We start from the raw sequence: 16,551 nt of genomic DNA, 5'->3' as shown, positions 1-16,551 counted from the left end.
ATGCCATGCCTGGCCTTGGGCTTGTGCGTTTGACGTCAATGGTCTTGGCGGGCTGCACGCAGGCGCATCTGATCTCGGGAGGGCAGACCTGCAGCTGCCAGAGAGGTGGCCTCAGCCCCTCCTGTGGTCCCCAGAGGTGAGTTAATTAATGCTCATCTCAGCGCCTGGCCCTGGTCAGTGTAGACGGCTCCTAGCTGGGCACTCAGGGACTGCAGCTGGTGTCAGGAGCAGGCGGTGGACCAGGGAGTCCTGACCCAGGCTGCTTCCTCCACTAGGCTGAGCAGCTGCCTTGGCCAAGCGCTGTCACCCCTGCCAGATACTGCCGGACACTGTAGGCCCTCAACGCCCTCAGAAAGCCACAGGAGGAGAAAGCAGCTCAACCCTACCTGGACCTCAGCTTCTAGCAGGAGTTGTCAGTGTGCGTCCCCTGCCCTCTCCTCTGGTCCTCTTGGCAGCTCCTTTTTCTGTCACACACAGCAGCCTGCTGTCCCTGCTGAGTCCAGAGTATGACCTGGCTGTGGTCAGTGTCTTTCATGTCTGCTGCCCTCACCGGCACAGAAAGGTTGCAGGCCTCCTACCCTCTCACACCAGCACCAAGGCAGATGACCTGCACCCTGCCCTTTAAACCAACTGAGCCACTGGCTCCTCCAGGAAGCCTGGTGACTCGGCAGCAGTGGACCCCTGTGAACACTCGGATGTGTCCACTCCTCCCCTCAGTACAGGGTCCCCCATGGTTTCTCAGTGGTCACACTTCCTCTTCTGCAGCACAGTTGCTGTTGTGGGGACTCCAGGGTGGTCTTGGCCATTTGCCACGGGTGAGTGTAGGGCTAAGCCTGTGCCCTGGTTCCTACCAAGAGGCGCGAGGGAAGGTTATGTATGTGTGTGTATGTATGTAAGGCTGTGTATGTATATGTATGTATGTAAGGCTGTGTATGTGGGGGGTGAGGGTTTCAGAAGGTCGAGGAACAGTTCTTCATTGGCCTTGGCACTTGCATGAGAAGGTAGGATGCCTGCAGCCTCTCTGCGCCCATGAGGACAGCAGGCAGGTTATCTGTAGAAGGCCAAAAAGATGAGAAGAGCTCGAGACCCCCATAAATCGCTGAATTGGCAGACTGTGAGCAGGTGTTTCAGGTGAGATGCTAAGTTCCTTTTCGGCTTAGGCTGCTTGGAGTCGTTTTCTGGTACCAGTTGCCAATGTACTCTTGGCAGTTTTTATTCCTCCCGTGTCGTGGAGGAGCCGGACAAACTCTGGTTTCTTCCTTTCACACAGGTATTGTAATCCCAAACACGAATATTGTAATCCAAGTACTGTAATCCTTTTTTGGTCTTCCTCACAACTCAAAAATTTTATATTTGTAATCCCACTGGAAAGTTATTGGAATCCGAGCAAGTTAATTCCAATCCACCACCTCCAAAGCGACCCACAGCATGAGGGAAGACAGCAAGATATTTGCAGAGTTAAGGGCAGCCAAGGGTTCCTGAGTCCAATCCCTGTGAGGCTGTGTGGACCGAGGCTCTCAGGATTTACTATCCTGTGAAGAAGGGCGTAGCTCGAGGATGAGCCACTGTAAGGATGGCAGGAACTCCGAGAGTAACCTGAGCTGGCCAGGTGGGGAGAAAAGCATCTCTGCAAAGTGCAGGGAGAAAGACATGGAGAAAGGTCAGTCTGCATGACTCAAGAAAGGTAGCAACTGAGTGGTTTTGGGGGCTTTGCTTCCGTTTCTGACATGTAAACTTCTGTGCGCTGGGGTGTCACAGCCTCTGTATCCGATCCTCACGCCCAGCTGACATTCCCGGAGCTGACTGGCTCTGCCATCCCGCCGCGCTCAGATCTGGGGACACGTCTTTTACAGAGCATGAGGAAACCCAAGTCCGTCAGAATGGCCTCAGCCGGCCTTGGCTGCACTGCCTGGAGCCAACTGAAGAGAGAAAAAAACAGCACAGCCAGCTCAGTGTAAGGAAATGAGCCGTGACTTGACTGACAGGGCAGCAATCACTGCATTGCCGGAGAGGCGCCCAGCTCGTCTTCTACACAGGTGGGCGTCCATGCAGAGGCCACAGCCTTTCTGGGTGTGCAGAAGCCCATTGCCCTTCCATCAGCGTGCATTCCTTTATTTCTTCGCTTTTTAATATTCGGCAAAGGAAGAAATGCAGACGGAGCAGAAGAACTGCAGAGTCCACTCCAGGGCTCCAGGTGACCCTTGGCCTCTGACACAGGCCTGGGCAAAGTGCATTCGGGATGTTTGCCAAGTGAATAACTGAACTTGCCTCTGATGAGCTGAGGGTGCTTGGGACTGAGAACACCCGGGGCTGCAGCAAGGAGTGGTGGTTAGTGGAGGCACTGTCTGTCCCGGTGTTGGGACGAGGCTGTGCCAGCTTCTGTTTGGCTGCACGGCAGCCTTGCTCCTTGGAAGACGCTCAGTCTTTACACAGAACACAACCCACGTGCAGAGAGTGCTGCTGTCTCCACGATCTGCCGTCCCTGGCCTGCAGTTCTCAGAGCCACCATGGTCGTGTGAGCTGGGGAGCCCGGCTGGCGTGGGGGAGAGTCTGGGGGAGCATCAAGGGGAGACCCAGTCTGCCAAAGACAGACTTGGTCCTCAAGGGTGGGCAGCACTGGTGTAGAGCTCACACGGCCGCCTTGGGCTCCAGCCTCTGTCCCCTGACGTCTGGCTGCAGTCAATGTAGGCTGCTGCAGTTAAATGTTTCCTTTGTTTATTTATTGAGACGAGGTCTCAGTTAGGTAGCCCGGGCTGGCCTTAAACTACAGCAATCCTCCTGCCTCAGCCTCCCGAGTGCTGGGACAACAGATGTGTGTCACTGATCAAGCTTTGTGAGTCCTCGTGCCTCTGTTGGTAAAGGGAGGTGCAAAGCCTCGGGGCGTCTCAGCGGCATGGAGCCAAGGCTGAGGTTGCAGGCACAGATGACTACAGCACCGTACTCCACACTGCACTTCTTCAGCCGCACAGCTGCCCACAGCTGCCCAGAGCGGCCCGCGGGGAGGGTCCTGGGGTTGCCCAGCACAGGGCACACACTGGCAGCACATGAGCCACCATGCCTCCTAGAGCAGTTGCCTGGAACCATTTCAGGTTAGGAATGCGGACCTGAGTGATGGTTCCTGGGCACCGTGTCAGCCGGGGGCATCTGGGGACACATCGCTGTCACCTACCCCACGTCTCAGCAACACTCAGGAGCCCCGAGGTGCCCCCTGAGCCACCTGCCCTTCCACCCCTCCCTTCTGCTTCTGCGCAGCAGTGCATGGCCACGCCTTCCTGCACTGGCTCGGTGGTCTGCCCAGCCAAGCCCGGCCTCCCTGCTCTGCAGGCCTCAGGCACAAGGGCACGAGGTGAGAGGGGAGGCACCAGGTCCTGGGTGACTCTGCCATTGGCCAGGCCCCCTGGTGGTCGTGGCCGGTCACGCGCAGGGATCTGAAGGATGGTCACATTGCAGGGAGGAAACTGAGGCACAGAGAAATGACCAGTCATGCTGCTGTCTGCACAGGCTGGCTGGGGTCCCCGAGTGACCAGTGGGGTCATGGAGGCGCTGGCAGTGGAATCCACACTATGAGCATTGGAAACAAAATGGGGCCCCAGGACCACGGTGCGGAAGAGCCTGGCCGAGCTGCAGGATGACTGTGCTCCCAGGAGATGGGGGGAGGACCGCCTGCACATTGGGGTCCCCAGCAGTTGGGGAGCGTGGCACTCACAGCCCTGCTTCGGGCCAACCCCAGGCCCCAGGGCTCCTCTGTGCAAGGCCCAGTGTGTGCTGAGGCTGCTCTCAGACACGTTGCCCCGGTCAGCAGTCAGCCTATTCTCCAGACCCTCTCTCCATGAGCAAGCGCTCAGCTAACTCCAGACTCGGGGATCAGCGCTGCTCTCAGCATGGCCTCGCCCACCCGATTGCCTCTGCCCTGAGCCCATACCTGGAAATAACTCGAGCAACTCCCTGGCTGCCGGAGGGGCCTGAGGCTGTGGCCTCTGCCTGCGGCCCTGGTCTGGAAGGCTCAGAACATCCAAGATAGAAAGAGAAAAGCTGGGGGCCGCCCGGGGGCAACATGGAGTCCGAGGGTCATGTGCTCCCCCCACCCCCAGCTGGGGCGTCTGTTTTCCTCTTTGTGTTTCCAGAATTGCACGACCTGGAAAATGTGCCGATCACTTCAAAGTGGATAAAAGAGAGCAGAAATCGGCGGGGTTACATCTCCTTCAACTACTGTCCTGCCTCAGCCTCTCGAGTTGGAAGGAAAGTAAGTGCCGGGCTTCCAGAGCACCATCTTATACTCTGCTCCTGTTCAGCAGAACCACTGGAGCGGGTGGTGACAACCCCTTTACAGGCCTCTGCTTTAACTAGTCCTCTGACAAGAGCTTCAGACTCGGAAACCCCCAGGAATGGCAGGGAGCAGATCCCCACCAGCCTGACCTCAGTGGGGGAGGCTGCTTTCCCCAGGGCATCCCTCGAGGTCCTGAATAAGTAGTTCTCCTGTGTGGCCTTCCTGCGGTGAGCCAAAGCAGGCAGCGAACAACGATGTATTCTCACCTGGCCTGAGACCTCATAATTCCCCTCAGCAGAGCTCGACAGCAGGATAAAACCCCAACGACACACTTCATTCTGCTGCTTCAACCTGGAGGCTTCTGCAGCCTATCTTTGTATTTCGAAACAGTGACTTTTAAGAGTCAGGTCCAAGTTGAGCATCACGACGGACACTGTAATCCCAGCACTCGGGAGGCCGAAGCAAGAGGATTTTCCTGAATTGGAGCTCAGTCTGGGATCCAAGTAAGCTCAAGCCCTGTTAGAACTACAGTGAGGCCCTGCCTCAAAAAGAGAAAGAGACACAGGGAGAGAGGGGCAGGCAGCAGGGACCTGTTATTTGGTAGACAGCCACTCAGCAGGCTGTCGTGTCTCTTCCAGGTGAGACACAGGTCTCTACAGCTGTGCCAGGGCCACCACTCACCTCCGAGCACCAAGAGTTCCAGGTACTCTGTAATTTGGCCGTAACTGACACAAGGGCCCTGCACAGCCCTCACTCACCCGCTGGCCTCTTCTAGGGGTCCTCAAACCCCTAGGGTGCCCACGGCCACCGACGGATACAGCGCCGAGTGATCTCCTCACGGGGCGCAGCAGCAGCTGCCCCTTCACACGGCACCAATCTCTCTTCTCATCACTGCAGGGGCCTGCGTCCATCCCCTGCCCAATTGCACCCCGTCCTCTGGGTCAGCAGAACCTGGAGCTCAGTGAGCTGCGGCCTGTGAGCCAGAGGGAAAGCCTGGAAGTGTCCGGAAGTGAGGGGCGCCCAGGTACCCCTCTGAGGTCGCCATCCAGTCTTTGATGGCGTGAATCGGGTCCCCTGCTCCATCAAAGGGCAATACTGGTGGGGAAAAAATGGCCAAGGAGAAAAGGAAGGAGGGAGAGAGGGAGGGCGGGAGAGAGGGAGAGAGAGAGAAAGGCCAATGCTGTGTGCAGCTCCTCTAAACAACAGGGGTGCTGGCCACCAGGATGGGAGGCTGAGGCAGGAGGATCACCATGAAGGTTGAGGCCAGCCTGGGTTATACAGGGAGTTTAAGGCCAGCCTGGAATACACAGCGAGATCCTGTCTCTAAAAACTGAAATAAAACGACACGAAACGAAACAAAACAAAGTACAACAAAGAAGAGTACGCAGCTCCACCTTCACGGCAATTGTATTGGGGAGGAAAAGAAGGCAAACTCAGGGGAGCAGTTCTCCGGGTCTCCTCTAGGGGGCGGGGCTGGCCAGCGCGCCACGGAGAGCCGCGGTGCACGGTGCGCGCATGCGTGAGCGCGTGCCCCCTCCCCCCCGCAGGCCCACTCCCAGCACCCTTGCAGAGCGGGGGCGAGGGGCGTGGCGGGCCGTGCGAGGCGGGGGCGCTGCTCGCCTCTGGTCCCCGGGAACGGAGGCCAGAGCCGGGGTTTTGCAAAGCTGGCAGAATCCAAAGGATTTCAGAGCAGCGCAGAGCGGCGCAGGCCTGGGCTCCTCCTGGTCCCCCCTACAAGCCCCAGGGAAGTCCGAAGGGAGCCCACAGGCTGAGGGGGAGGGGGCCTGTCCCTGGGGAGGGCGGAGCTCCTGGCCTGCACTTAGGGGACCCCCTGGTTTAGCAGCAGAGCGCGGAGGGCAGCGGCCCGCTCCTGCTGCAGGGCAAATCTCATCCCCGAGCATTCTGTGCTCACAAGGTGCGTCTGAGACGACCTGGAGAGGGCGCCAATCTGCACCCCGGCCAAATCACACATCCCTGCTGCCTGCAGAGCTTTTTTGAGACAGGCTCGTGCTGTGTAGTCCAGGCTGGCCTGGAACTTGCAGCAGCGATCCTCCTGTCTCAGCGTCCTGAGCGCACTGAGCTACCATCTGCCACTGTGGGCCACCGTGTCCAGCAAGGCTTGGTTTTGCAGAGGCTGCAGATTCCACAGGGCGCCCTGAGCAGAGCCAGCCCGGGTACACGCTGATGTACAGGGCAAAACCTCCTGGGCCTAGGCTAGAGGCCTCAGGCTGAGTCTGCAGTGGCTCCACAGCCAGGGAACACACAGAGTCCTGACCCCGGAAAGAGGACCGCTGGGAGGGCAGGTCGGCTAGGCTGGATCAGTCCATCTGGCGTCTGAATCCCAGGTGTGAGCACCTGGGCTTGGGGAGGAGCTGGGAGAGCTGTGTCCTGCTGGTCGGTTAGCGGAGGCTTCTGTGACAGGGCTGACACCCAAGTCCCCGAGGCTGGGAAAATCATAGGCTCCAGGGAGTCACCTGGCTACAGTGCCGGGCGGCTCAGGTCACTGCCAAGGCGGGTGGGGATCCACAGATACTCGACTCACCAAGGCCTGGGGGAGAGAGAGAGGCCTGGGAACCCCGAGAGTCCCTGGGACTGCAGGCGACACTGCTGAGGGGGCCCGACGACTGTCCCAGAGAGCAGCGCAGGTGACTGCGGGAGGCAGGAGGGTGATGGGGTCCTTCGAGAGGCTGCTGACCGCGCACAGCCCCAGCAGAGGACGCCTGAGGGGACCTGGACAGGGACAGAGACTTACAAGGTGCCTTCAGGGAACCAAGAGTGGGGGACCCCTCACTGCGAGCCCTAAGAGGCTGCAAGGGTCCCCTTGGCTGGGTACAAGGTGGCTTCGCAGAGCAAGGGCGATGAGCTGGGCAGCCCTGGGTCCTGGGCAGTTACACCGAGAAGCCCGACAGGGCCCCAGGGTGGGGACAGGACACTGAGGGCCCTGTGGTGTCACCACTCTGCCGGGTGGTGCTGTTCCCCACCAACCCTGTTCTCTGTGACCCGCACTGCACTGACTGAGCCACAGCAGGGAAAACTCAGGCCCTGGGGGCAGATAGGGGAGGGGAAGGGACAGTGGGTGGTGCCATGGGGAAGACGGCGCAGGGTGAGGACCCAGTGCTGGCGCTGCCACTTAGGCACCTGCTGAGCTCATGGGAGCCCCACGCAGGGAAGTGTGAGGCTGGGTTCTGGGGTCCCGGCCAGCAGGACAGGGCAAGGGGGGCACTGTTGGAGCCCTTTGCCCCACACCCTTCCTGTTCCACATCACTGTTTCTGGGACCCCTGGCCCCCCTGCCCTTGCAATGGGATTCCGTAGTTCCTCTCATCCCCAGGAGACTCAGCCCAGTAATGTGCCACTCGCCTGTAATCTCAGTTCCCTGGGAGGCTGAGGCAGGGAGATTTCAACTTAAAGCAACCTAGCACGATCAGGTCTCAAAATTTAAAAAATTAAAAAAACAGCCAGGGATGTAGTTGAGTGCAAAGGCCTTGGGCGCAATCTCTGGGATCATAAATAAATAGAAATAAAAATAAAGAAGATAATTTGTATGTTTACCCTTCGAACCCAGGCAAGCCACAGGCCTGCTTTAGCTTGAGGAACACTGGGTCGCTGCTGGTTCGGCCTGGATGCCTTCTCTCCCCACCCCGTCTCAGCATCTTACACATGGACTAAGGCAGCTGAGGGATGGCGATGCACAGAACGTAGCCAGTGCTGCCACGTCTGCCAACAGCCAGGTGACCCTCAGAATCAGAGCCCCAGGGGCCTAGGCCTGACATCTGAAAAGCCAGCCAGCCACAGAGGGGACACACAGCCGAGTGCAGCCCAAATCAGCAAGCCAGGAGGTTGAAAGAGAAATAAATGACTTCCATTGTAAGTGAGTCCATTCTGGCATGGTTGTTACATGGCAGAAGCTGACCCATACACACTGCATACAGGAGGCGAGCCCTGCTGTTCCAGAGGCAGGGCCACACTGAAGCCCTAGATGCTCGGCTTAGACAGAACTTTCTTTCCTGGCTCTGGAGGACATTTGCAAACGGCAGAACTACCAACCTTTAGCAATCACATTTAGGTGAGATGAGAGAAAAAACAAAGCAGAAAGCAAGACAGCAGCTCTAGGAGGCCGCAGCTTTGAGCCTGTGCTCTAGCTGGGCGGTGAGGGGTCACCAAATTCCTCGGCTGAAGAAACCCGAGACGCACAACCATCAACCCAGGCCTGGAAACAGTTTCTTGACCAAAAAAAGTTTGCATTTTAACAGTACTTGGCATGCAATCTGGGTCTAGCCGGTGTTCTTAGAACAGGGCCCCCGGCTCTGTTTTTGTAAGGAATGGAAACATTGTAAATCATTTTGGAGAAAAAAAAATTAGAAAAAAGGCAGCTAGATAGAGGCAGGCACTGCAGGGTTAGGGACACAGCCAGCCTTGGGGGTCAGTGCTGTCTCAACAGTGATGCCCTGGGCTTTGCTGTGACATGGAAAGAGAGCTCACCTGCAGGCTCTGGTGCGGTCCAGGTCCTCAGGTTTTGGGCTGGAGAGTGTATCTGAAATGGAATTAAACAAACATGAGCACACCGCGAGCCGGGTGGGGGCTCCGGGTCCTAGGGCTGCTGTATTTATTCTGCTGGGTCAGAGGTTAGAAGAGCTTTTTCTGGCTCCTGGGGAGGAGTGTGTTGTTAGCCCACATAGCTCTGCTCCCCGGGTCACAGTCTCCCTTCCACTCTGGGCCGCAGCCTCACTATAAATGGCAAAGCCTCAGCCTGGCGAGATCCCGAATTCTGTAGGATGCGGCCTCGGTTTCCACACCAGGACCAGAGGCCCTAGACGGTCCAGGCCAATGCAGAGGACAGGGATGGCCCCGGGTACCAAGTGACCACCAGTGCTGGGCCCCGGGCCAGGTGGGTCTTGGCCGCACCCTCCTGAAGCGTGTGATCTCAAAAGGATGGGAGGGATGATAAGGGGGACCCGAGAGGGCAGAAGGGGAGAGTGGGGTGCTCGGGTGGGAAACGGGGTGCACAGGAGACGGAGCCCCGGGAAAACACCTCCACCGCTGCCTTGTTTACCCAATCCGGCACCACGAGATGGACAGGAAAGCCGTGGAGCCGGGTGCCTCAAAGTCTCCCTCTCCCAAAATCTTACCCAGTACACAGGCGGTGAAATGCTTAGGATGGGGAAGGTCACCGTGACGGCTCCCTCACATAGATAGCTTTGCATGTGTGTGTGTGTGATAAACACAGCCAAAACACTGGTAACCAAAGCCCCAAATACACTACTATTTACTTTGTTTATTCTCTGTGCATTTTAGGCTGAGCTATGGAGCCCAGGCTAGCCTGGAACTCACAGTGATCCTCCTGCCTCAGCCTCCTGCCGAGTGCAGGTTAACAGCGTGACAGGCCGGGGGTTATTAGTGCTTCCCTGGCAGGACACCGCGTCTTCCCCCAGGACCCTCCCTCCCTGGTTCCCTCGTTCAGTGCTGCTGGCCTCCCCCAACCTCCTGCAGCTGTTTCTCCTCCTCCTGCCCCGTGCCCAGGACAAGGAGCTGGGAAGCAGTGCTGTACCTGGATGGTAGACACGGTGTGCCGGAGAGGGCGAGTCCCACACAGCAGAGCCAAGGGCTGAGGAACGCGCAGGCAGGCCTGGCGATCCAGGGGGAGACTCATAAAAACAGACCACGTGTTTCCTAACCGTGAAGACTCACAGGAAGCCAGGACAGGGATCGAGGGAGGCAGAGATATTCGGGACCCAGTCCGGAAAGAAAGCATCGGCAATGCAGTCCAGCTGTATTACTCTGTGCGTGAGCACCGCCCTTGGCCTGCTGCTGGCCCGAGACAGCAGAGCAGGTCCCCCTCCTCCAGGTAGCCACACAGACCGGTGACACGGACTGCAGGCAGTTCTGGGAGGGGACACAGAGGCCGTCCTGGACCGGCCTGGGGTAATCAGGGAGGACTTCCGGGAGGAAGCGGCCTGAAAACTCAGTTATATGCAGAATGAGCAGGGGTGGATAGGAGAGGAGTCCCCTGCCCTGGGGCTGCCATGAGCCCGGGATGCTGGGAGAGAAGCTCCTGAAGGGTGGGTGAGGCCTTACTATCTGGGCAGCAGGAGCTGGGTGAAACTCTTTCCTTTCTGTCCATGGGCCCCATGCCTGACTGGGAAACCATGTCATCTTGATCCACTTGGCTTGGTCTTCCCAGTTTTAGATTGGGGAGTCCAAATCCCATGAAGGACCACGTGGGGGACCTCACAAGCCAGAATGGTTCAGAGTTTGCACAGTGTGCAAAGTGGGCAACAGGACATGTGATGCAGGGGGTGTGTTGAGGACTGACACCAAGTTCCCTGTGGCCCAAGGGCCACAGCCTGGGCTCACCTAGACTCTCAGAGCTCTGGGACCTTGGCACAGCTCGGGGCTTATCTCTAATACCTGCAAAAGGGAACCCACTGGGGGCCTGGTCACCACCTGCTACTCGAAATCTTCAGGAAACAGCCAGAAAGAGCACCAGAGTTAACCACTCCCCTGCTGCCCCTCGCAGAGGCCACTGCCTGTCTGCTCCAGCTCTCCCTGGGGAAAACCCTCCTTAAAAAGTCCACTTCCTGCAGCATGGGAAGTGTTCTCATCTAGCTCTTTTAAGTCGGTTTTCCTTGCTGTTGTTTGGTGGTACTGAGGGTCTCCTTGGGTAGCCCAATCTGGCCTTGAATTCACAGAGACCCTCCTGCCTCAGCCTCCTTAGTGCTGGGATCACAGCCCAGGTTGACGAGCATTATTTAAAAAAAACCTACAGGAATCCCGGGCTGCGTCTCTCAGCGTCAGAAAAGGAAGGAGAACTGGGGTGGTCAGCAGGGCCCACTCCTGGGAGAAAGGGGTGGAGCCACGTATCACTTGCTGGGTCATGGGGTTCTGCTTGGTGCCGCCCATGTGGCTCGGGCTTGCGATCGGACCCCCCTGCTGCGTCAGACCCAACACGCAGTCACCCTACAAGGCACAGCTTCTGTTGGCCAAAGGATGCAGCAGGGCCTTATCCCTGGAGGGGGACAGGGAGGCAGTGATCGGGCCCCCGTAGCCTGTGAGTGCCGTAGCGGCTAGCACACACTGGGCGCTGAGGATTCCTTTCTGAGTCCTTGAGAACCCCACCCAGGAAGCTGGCAGGGCAGGGGATCCCCGGGCTCTGTCCACTTCCTCCTGTGTGGGGAGCCTCAGCGACACAGAGGACCCTGGCTCGGATAAACCATGCCCCCAACACGGCACGACGCTGCCTGCCCCAGAGAACTTGCCCCTCACTGGAGCAGCCTGCAGCCTGCGGTTTGCACAGCTTGGGGCACTGTGGCCCGGAGGGAGCGGCACTGAGGGGCCCACGTGGTAGTAAGCTTGGCTGCCTGGCCCTGCCTCGGATCCTGGGGCTGCAGAGCAGCAGCAGAGTCCAGCGAATGAAAGGGGGCCTGCGGCGGTCACTCCTGGGATCACGGCTGGCCGCTGGCAGAGCTCTGGACCGTGCCGTCTCCCTCCTCTCCTTTCTCTTAGTTTTTTGAGACAGGGTCTTAGGCTCCATCACCCAAGTGGGCCTGGAACTCACGGTGATCCTCCAGCCTTAGCCTCCTGAGTGCTGGGATCACAGGTGTGCGCCACCACGCCTGGCCCCACGGGACACTGAGGACTCTCCAAGGAGACTCAGGAAGAAGTGAACCCCTGGCCCAGGCTGTTCCGCCATCTCTCCTTTCCAGAGGAGGGAACTGGCCTGCAGATCCTACAAGGTGACTCTGGAATTCCTGCCCCAAAGCAAGGGATCCTTCAGTCTCGAATCCCCAAGAAGCAATTCAGACAGCGCCCAGGTCAACAACCAGCTCGAAGCCCAGCATTGGGAGAATGTGACCAGAAAGCACTCGGCAGGGTCCCCGAGTCCCTGAACAGCCTGGAAAGGTCTGCGCCTGCAACGGAGCCCCTGCAACGGAGCCCCGTCTAACTGCCGGGGAGTGGGAGCTGGTGGACAGGAAGAGGAGAGACTGACCGTGAAGGAAGCACTCTGTCACCCAAGGGAGTTGGTTCTCCTACAAGATACTTCCTCTTTGAATGTGAGCCCTGTGGTCCCCATGTCCAGCGGGGCACCCTGTGCACCCATGGGGTCAAAAGGCACCCCAGTTGGGCAGCCAGATGTCACCCGTTTGGGCAAACGCAGAGCGGAGCAAACTGCGGGTGTGCGGAAGACGAGGCACACTCAGAGAGCCCAGCGGTGAGTGCCAGAGCCCTCAGGCAGGCGGCGTCAGGCCAGGAGTTTAAGAAGCCTGAGGGTTCTTAATCAGCTGCCCAGGGCTGTGCTGCAGAAAGAAAGTGACACATGGAACGGGTGAGAAAGCAAAGACACGGAAACTGACAACGAATTTACATAAACACACAAGAAATGGGCTCCTGCAGCCAAACACAGATGCGTAAGGAATCGTAAGGAATCGCTGAGCTCCCAAGGGTCCCAGTAGAAACCTCCAGGTTTGAAAAGCACAGAGAGAAAAAAGCCAGGAGGCGGTGGGTGGCAGGGACCACCCAGGAGCCCTGGGACCACTATGAAAGGTGTGACGGGCAGTGGGAACAGAAAGGGACACAGGTACCTCGAAAGCCAGGTCAGGGACCCTGGCGATGCCAACCAGTCGGGGACCAGGACAGCGCTGGAAGCCAGCAGCGAGTGAGACCTGTAACTGGGTGGATCACACTGGGAATTCAGGAGGTCAAAGAGAATGATCTGGAGAGGCAGGAGCAGAAAAAAAAGCCCCGAGGTGGAGCAGACCGGAGATAAAATCACACTGGTATCTTGGAAGCCATGCAAGCAGCAGAGCACGTGGGCTACAGGGCGCTGAGTGACAAATTCCACCTCGCTGACAGTGTGCACCCTGCCAAGGGACCCTGCGCCGTGAAAGGGGTGCAGGCTCCCCGGGAACCAGCACGAGGGATCTGCCTTGCAGGAAGTGGTAAGAAGAACTCCTCGGAGAGAATGGGAGGGAGAAAGGTCGGGAGCTCAGGTGTCTGTGGAAAGCCTCAGAGGGTGGGTAAGTGAGGGTCCACCGTAAGCCGCCACCTTTCTCATTCATCCATAAACGACTCAGAGCTGGCTCCGGGAACAGTGTTCAGTGAGGTCCACCTATGTGCGTGTGCCTCTAACCGCAATCGTGAGGCCAGGTGAGGCGCGGGGAGGAACTCCAGCTCCTCTGTGATCGCACAGTCCCTGTAGCCCTTGCGGAGACATGGAGTTATGCGGAAGTGACCTGGCTGTGTCACTAACTGTGCACCACACACTCCGGAGACCACACTACCAAGCGCTCAGGAGCAGCAGGGCTGTGCTAGGGCAGCAGAGACAGAGGGAACTCGCACCACGACCTCAGATGGAACAGAGCACAGAAGGGAGGAGACGCGGCGGGCACTCCTCCTGAGGCCCATGGAGGACGACGGAGCTGGGCATTCCTGTCGCTGGGAGCCATGAGGATGCAGAGAGGTCCTAGACAGAGGACACGCTGCCTGTGTCCATGGGAACGAGGTGGGAGAAAACCCTGGTGCTGCCAGTCACAGAAAAGCGCACAGATGACTCCGCGTGGGTGGCTCTGGGGTCCACCTCGCTCTGCCTCCGCCTCTGCGGTCATCCGGACTGCAGCCCTTGGGGTGGAAGCGTCATGCAGGCTCTGTTGGCCCTCAGGAGAGCTCTGGGGGGCCAGCTGTGGACCTCACTGTCCCCCAGCACCATGCCCGGAAAGGGAGGGCAGTGAGCAGGTTAACAGTGTCCCTGGCTCTGTGCCAGGCAAACATGTGCGTCTCTCTTAGGTTTAACAATGACCAAAAGTTTTAAAAGTCAAATAAAACTAAAATTTTCAAGACAGGAAAAGCTTGCAAGACACAGGTATAAATACATATTTTGCTACCCGTGCTTCTGTTTTAAGCTGTTATTAAAAGTTAAAAAAAATACAAGTGCGTGATAAAATGTGATGGGCTGTCTGCAGGCGCTGGGGCATGCATGATGGCTCCAGCTTTTCCCAGGACAATTCCTTCTGGTCCTGGTCCAGCCAAAGATGCAGCCAGGGACAGCACGCTGCCCCGGGACACCTGCCCGAAGTGACCACTGCCCAAATGTACAGCCCTCTGTTGTAGGTGCTATCCAGTTGCCTAGGTATGCAGACACCAAACAGTGCACAGTCATTGTAAATGCACCCTGTGACGTCCACACAATGACAGTGACGATGACAGTAACGCCACACAGCTCTTGGCTGTTTATCAGTAATCACCTCAAGTGTCAACAAGGACAAAGGCTGTTAGAAGGGTTTCAACACCCAACCCAGTGTTTACGGGGAGCAGTTAGGGAGAAACCACCCCAAATACAGACACAGGTTAAAAGTAAGGGGGTGAAGAAACCGGGCCTGGGGCACAGCCTAGAATCCCAGCACCTGGGAGACTGAGGCAGGAGGGCTGCCAGGAGGAGTGTGAGCCCAGCCTGGGCTACACAGTGAGTCCGGGGCAGCCTGAACTGCATCACAAGACCCTGTCTCCAAACTCGAAACAAAACAAAGCACGAATGAGGGGATGGGAGCCCTGCATGTGCCCAAGCGAATCATCAAAAGCAGGAGCCACGGATACACAGGCTCTGGAGAGAGCAGGCTTCAGGGCAAAGAGAACCACCGGACACAGGAAGGGGCATTGTGCAGAGAGAAGCAGAACCGTTTTCCACGCAGCAGTCCTTCACAGGTGTGTGCCTAGCATGGATCATCTCACCATCATCACTGGAACGCACAAGGCGAGACCGGGTGGTACTGTGAGAGGAATACCCGCTGCTGCCCTGGGCAGGTCTGTACCAGGAGGCCGAGGGTGCTGCACAGAGCACTGAAGAATCTACATCAAAGTCCCAGCTGAAGCCGACAGTCTATGCCAGAAGCCACAGGCCACATCCAAGCTGGCGGCCGAGTCTGCAGCTCCTCCGAAGGACGAGATCCCTCCGCCTGCGCCGGACGAGATCCCTCCGCCTGCGCCGGCTGCCTTTATTGTACGCAGGCTGCACCCCGGCGGTAGTAGCACTCACTGTCTGCCTGACCTCCTCCTGCACAGCCTGAAGATGTTTCCAAAGCAAGGACCCTGGCCCTGCTGGGTCACTTAAATTTCTGAGCTTCCCAACTGGACAGTGAACAGCATTCTTGAAGGTGATGGCTCCTCCTCTACCCCGGAGGACCGAGCCCTGCAGAGTCAGTGAAGCTTCCAGACTTCTGGAGTTGACACAATTTATCAGCGGTATCCTGGGCTCTGCAACCTGGGCTCTGCAAAGCATGCTCATTTGACTGCACTGGGTGGAGAGCCAGGTGTGTCCCTGCGCTCCCACCAATGTCCCCCGCAGCCATCCCAGGGGACCTCTGGGTTGGTGGACAGTGCCGTTGGATTGGATGCATACACCAGGGCTTTTGGTGCTTAAAGGACAGACTCACAAGACACCACGGAGCCAGCTGCCAGGCAGGCCTGTGTTCTAGCCCACCCTGGGTCACACCCAGGGCTCCCCAGCTGTTCCCCTCCCTATGAAATAGCGCAGTCCAGTCTGGGGGCCCCATGGGCTGTGGCTGCCAGCTGGATACCGCTGTCCGGGAACAAAGCCCAAAGCCACCAGAGCAGAGGCTGCGATCAAGGAGAGGGCAGGAGGGTCCCCTTTCCCGTTCACCTGGTGCCCCGAGTCCCAATGGACTCACACAGGCTGGCAACATCACAGGGCCCAGGAGCCCGTGGGAGAGCTCCTCCCAGACCTGCAGCAGTCTCAGTCTCTTGGCACACCATGGACACTTCTCGGTTCAACGTGGCCTGTCTTTCGCACTCTTGACCCTCAGGCTCCACCAGACCACACCGCAGCCACACGGAAACACTCCCGTAACTCGAAGAGAACGTTAATCTTATTATGACGCAGGCTATGGAGAGCTAAAATAATTAAGGGCTGCTTGTTTTTTATTTTTTTCAAGAGCCAGTAACTACTGTGTGTAAGACACTGCATAATTATGGGCTTGTCTAACCAAAAAAAAAATTTTTTTTTTTAAAATCAGAGTACAGGGCTGGGGATTTAGCTCAGCGGCATAAGTGCCTGCCTTGCAAGCGTGGGTCGTGAGTGGGTCGTGACACCTAAATAAATACATATAAAATAAAACAACCCAGAGTAGAGTCTCAGTAGTGAGTCACCAATGTCCTGATCCCTGGCTTCTGCTTCACGAGGGCTGTGAGCTGGGGGCCCCTCTGTCCTAACAAGACCCCAACACTATAAGGTCACCCAAGGCTGCACCTTGGAGGAATAAAAGACGCCCACAACTAT

General features: G+C 57.7%; 1 protein-coding gene across 4 annotated transcripts in view; it reads right to left on the bottom strand.

Annotated features, from left to right (window-relative positions):
* Gng12 (G protein subunit gamma 12) overlaps nt 1–16,551 on the bottom strand; it is a 52,336-nt gene that overhangs the window by 24,449 nt on the left and 11,336 nt on the right. For 2 of the 4 annotated variants that reach the window (XM_003478823.5, XM_013142960.3), the window contains exon 2: nt 8,748–8,799. The exons of 1 other annotated variant lie outside the window; for it this stretch is intronic. Coding sequence is in view for 1 of the 3 variants with exons in the window: in XM_013142960.3 (XP_012998414.2) it covers nt 8,748–8,799 (52 nt within the window). In the remaining 2 variants the exon portion in view is untranslated. Of the gene's footprint in view, nt 1–8,747; nt 8,800–9,813; nt 9,838–16,551 lie in introns of those variants that run through there. One more of the 4 variants, XM_013142959.3, reaches the window with a different exon arrangement.

This window comes from Cavia porcellus, unplaced genomic scaffold, assembly GCF_034190915.1.
Source record: "Cavia porcellus strain 051 isolate PalLab524CR breed Dunkin Hartley unplaced genomic scaffold, mCavPor4.1 scaffold_1, whole genome shotgun sequence".
NCBI classification, from domain to species: domain Eukaryota; kingdom Metazoa; phylum Chordata; class Mammalia; order Rodentia; family Caviidae; genus Cavia; species Cavia porcellus.
This window is presented reverse-complemented; position numbering and strand designations above follow the sequence as displayed.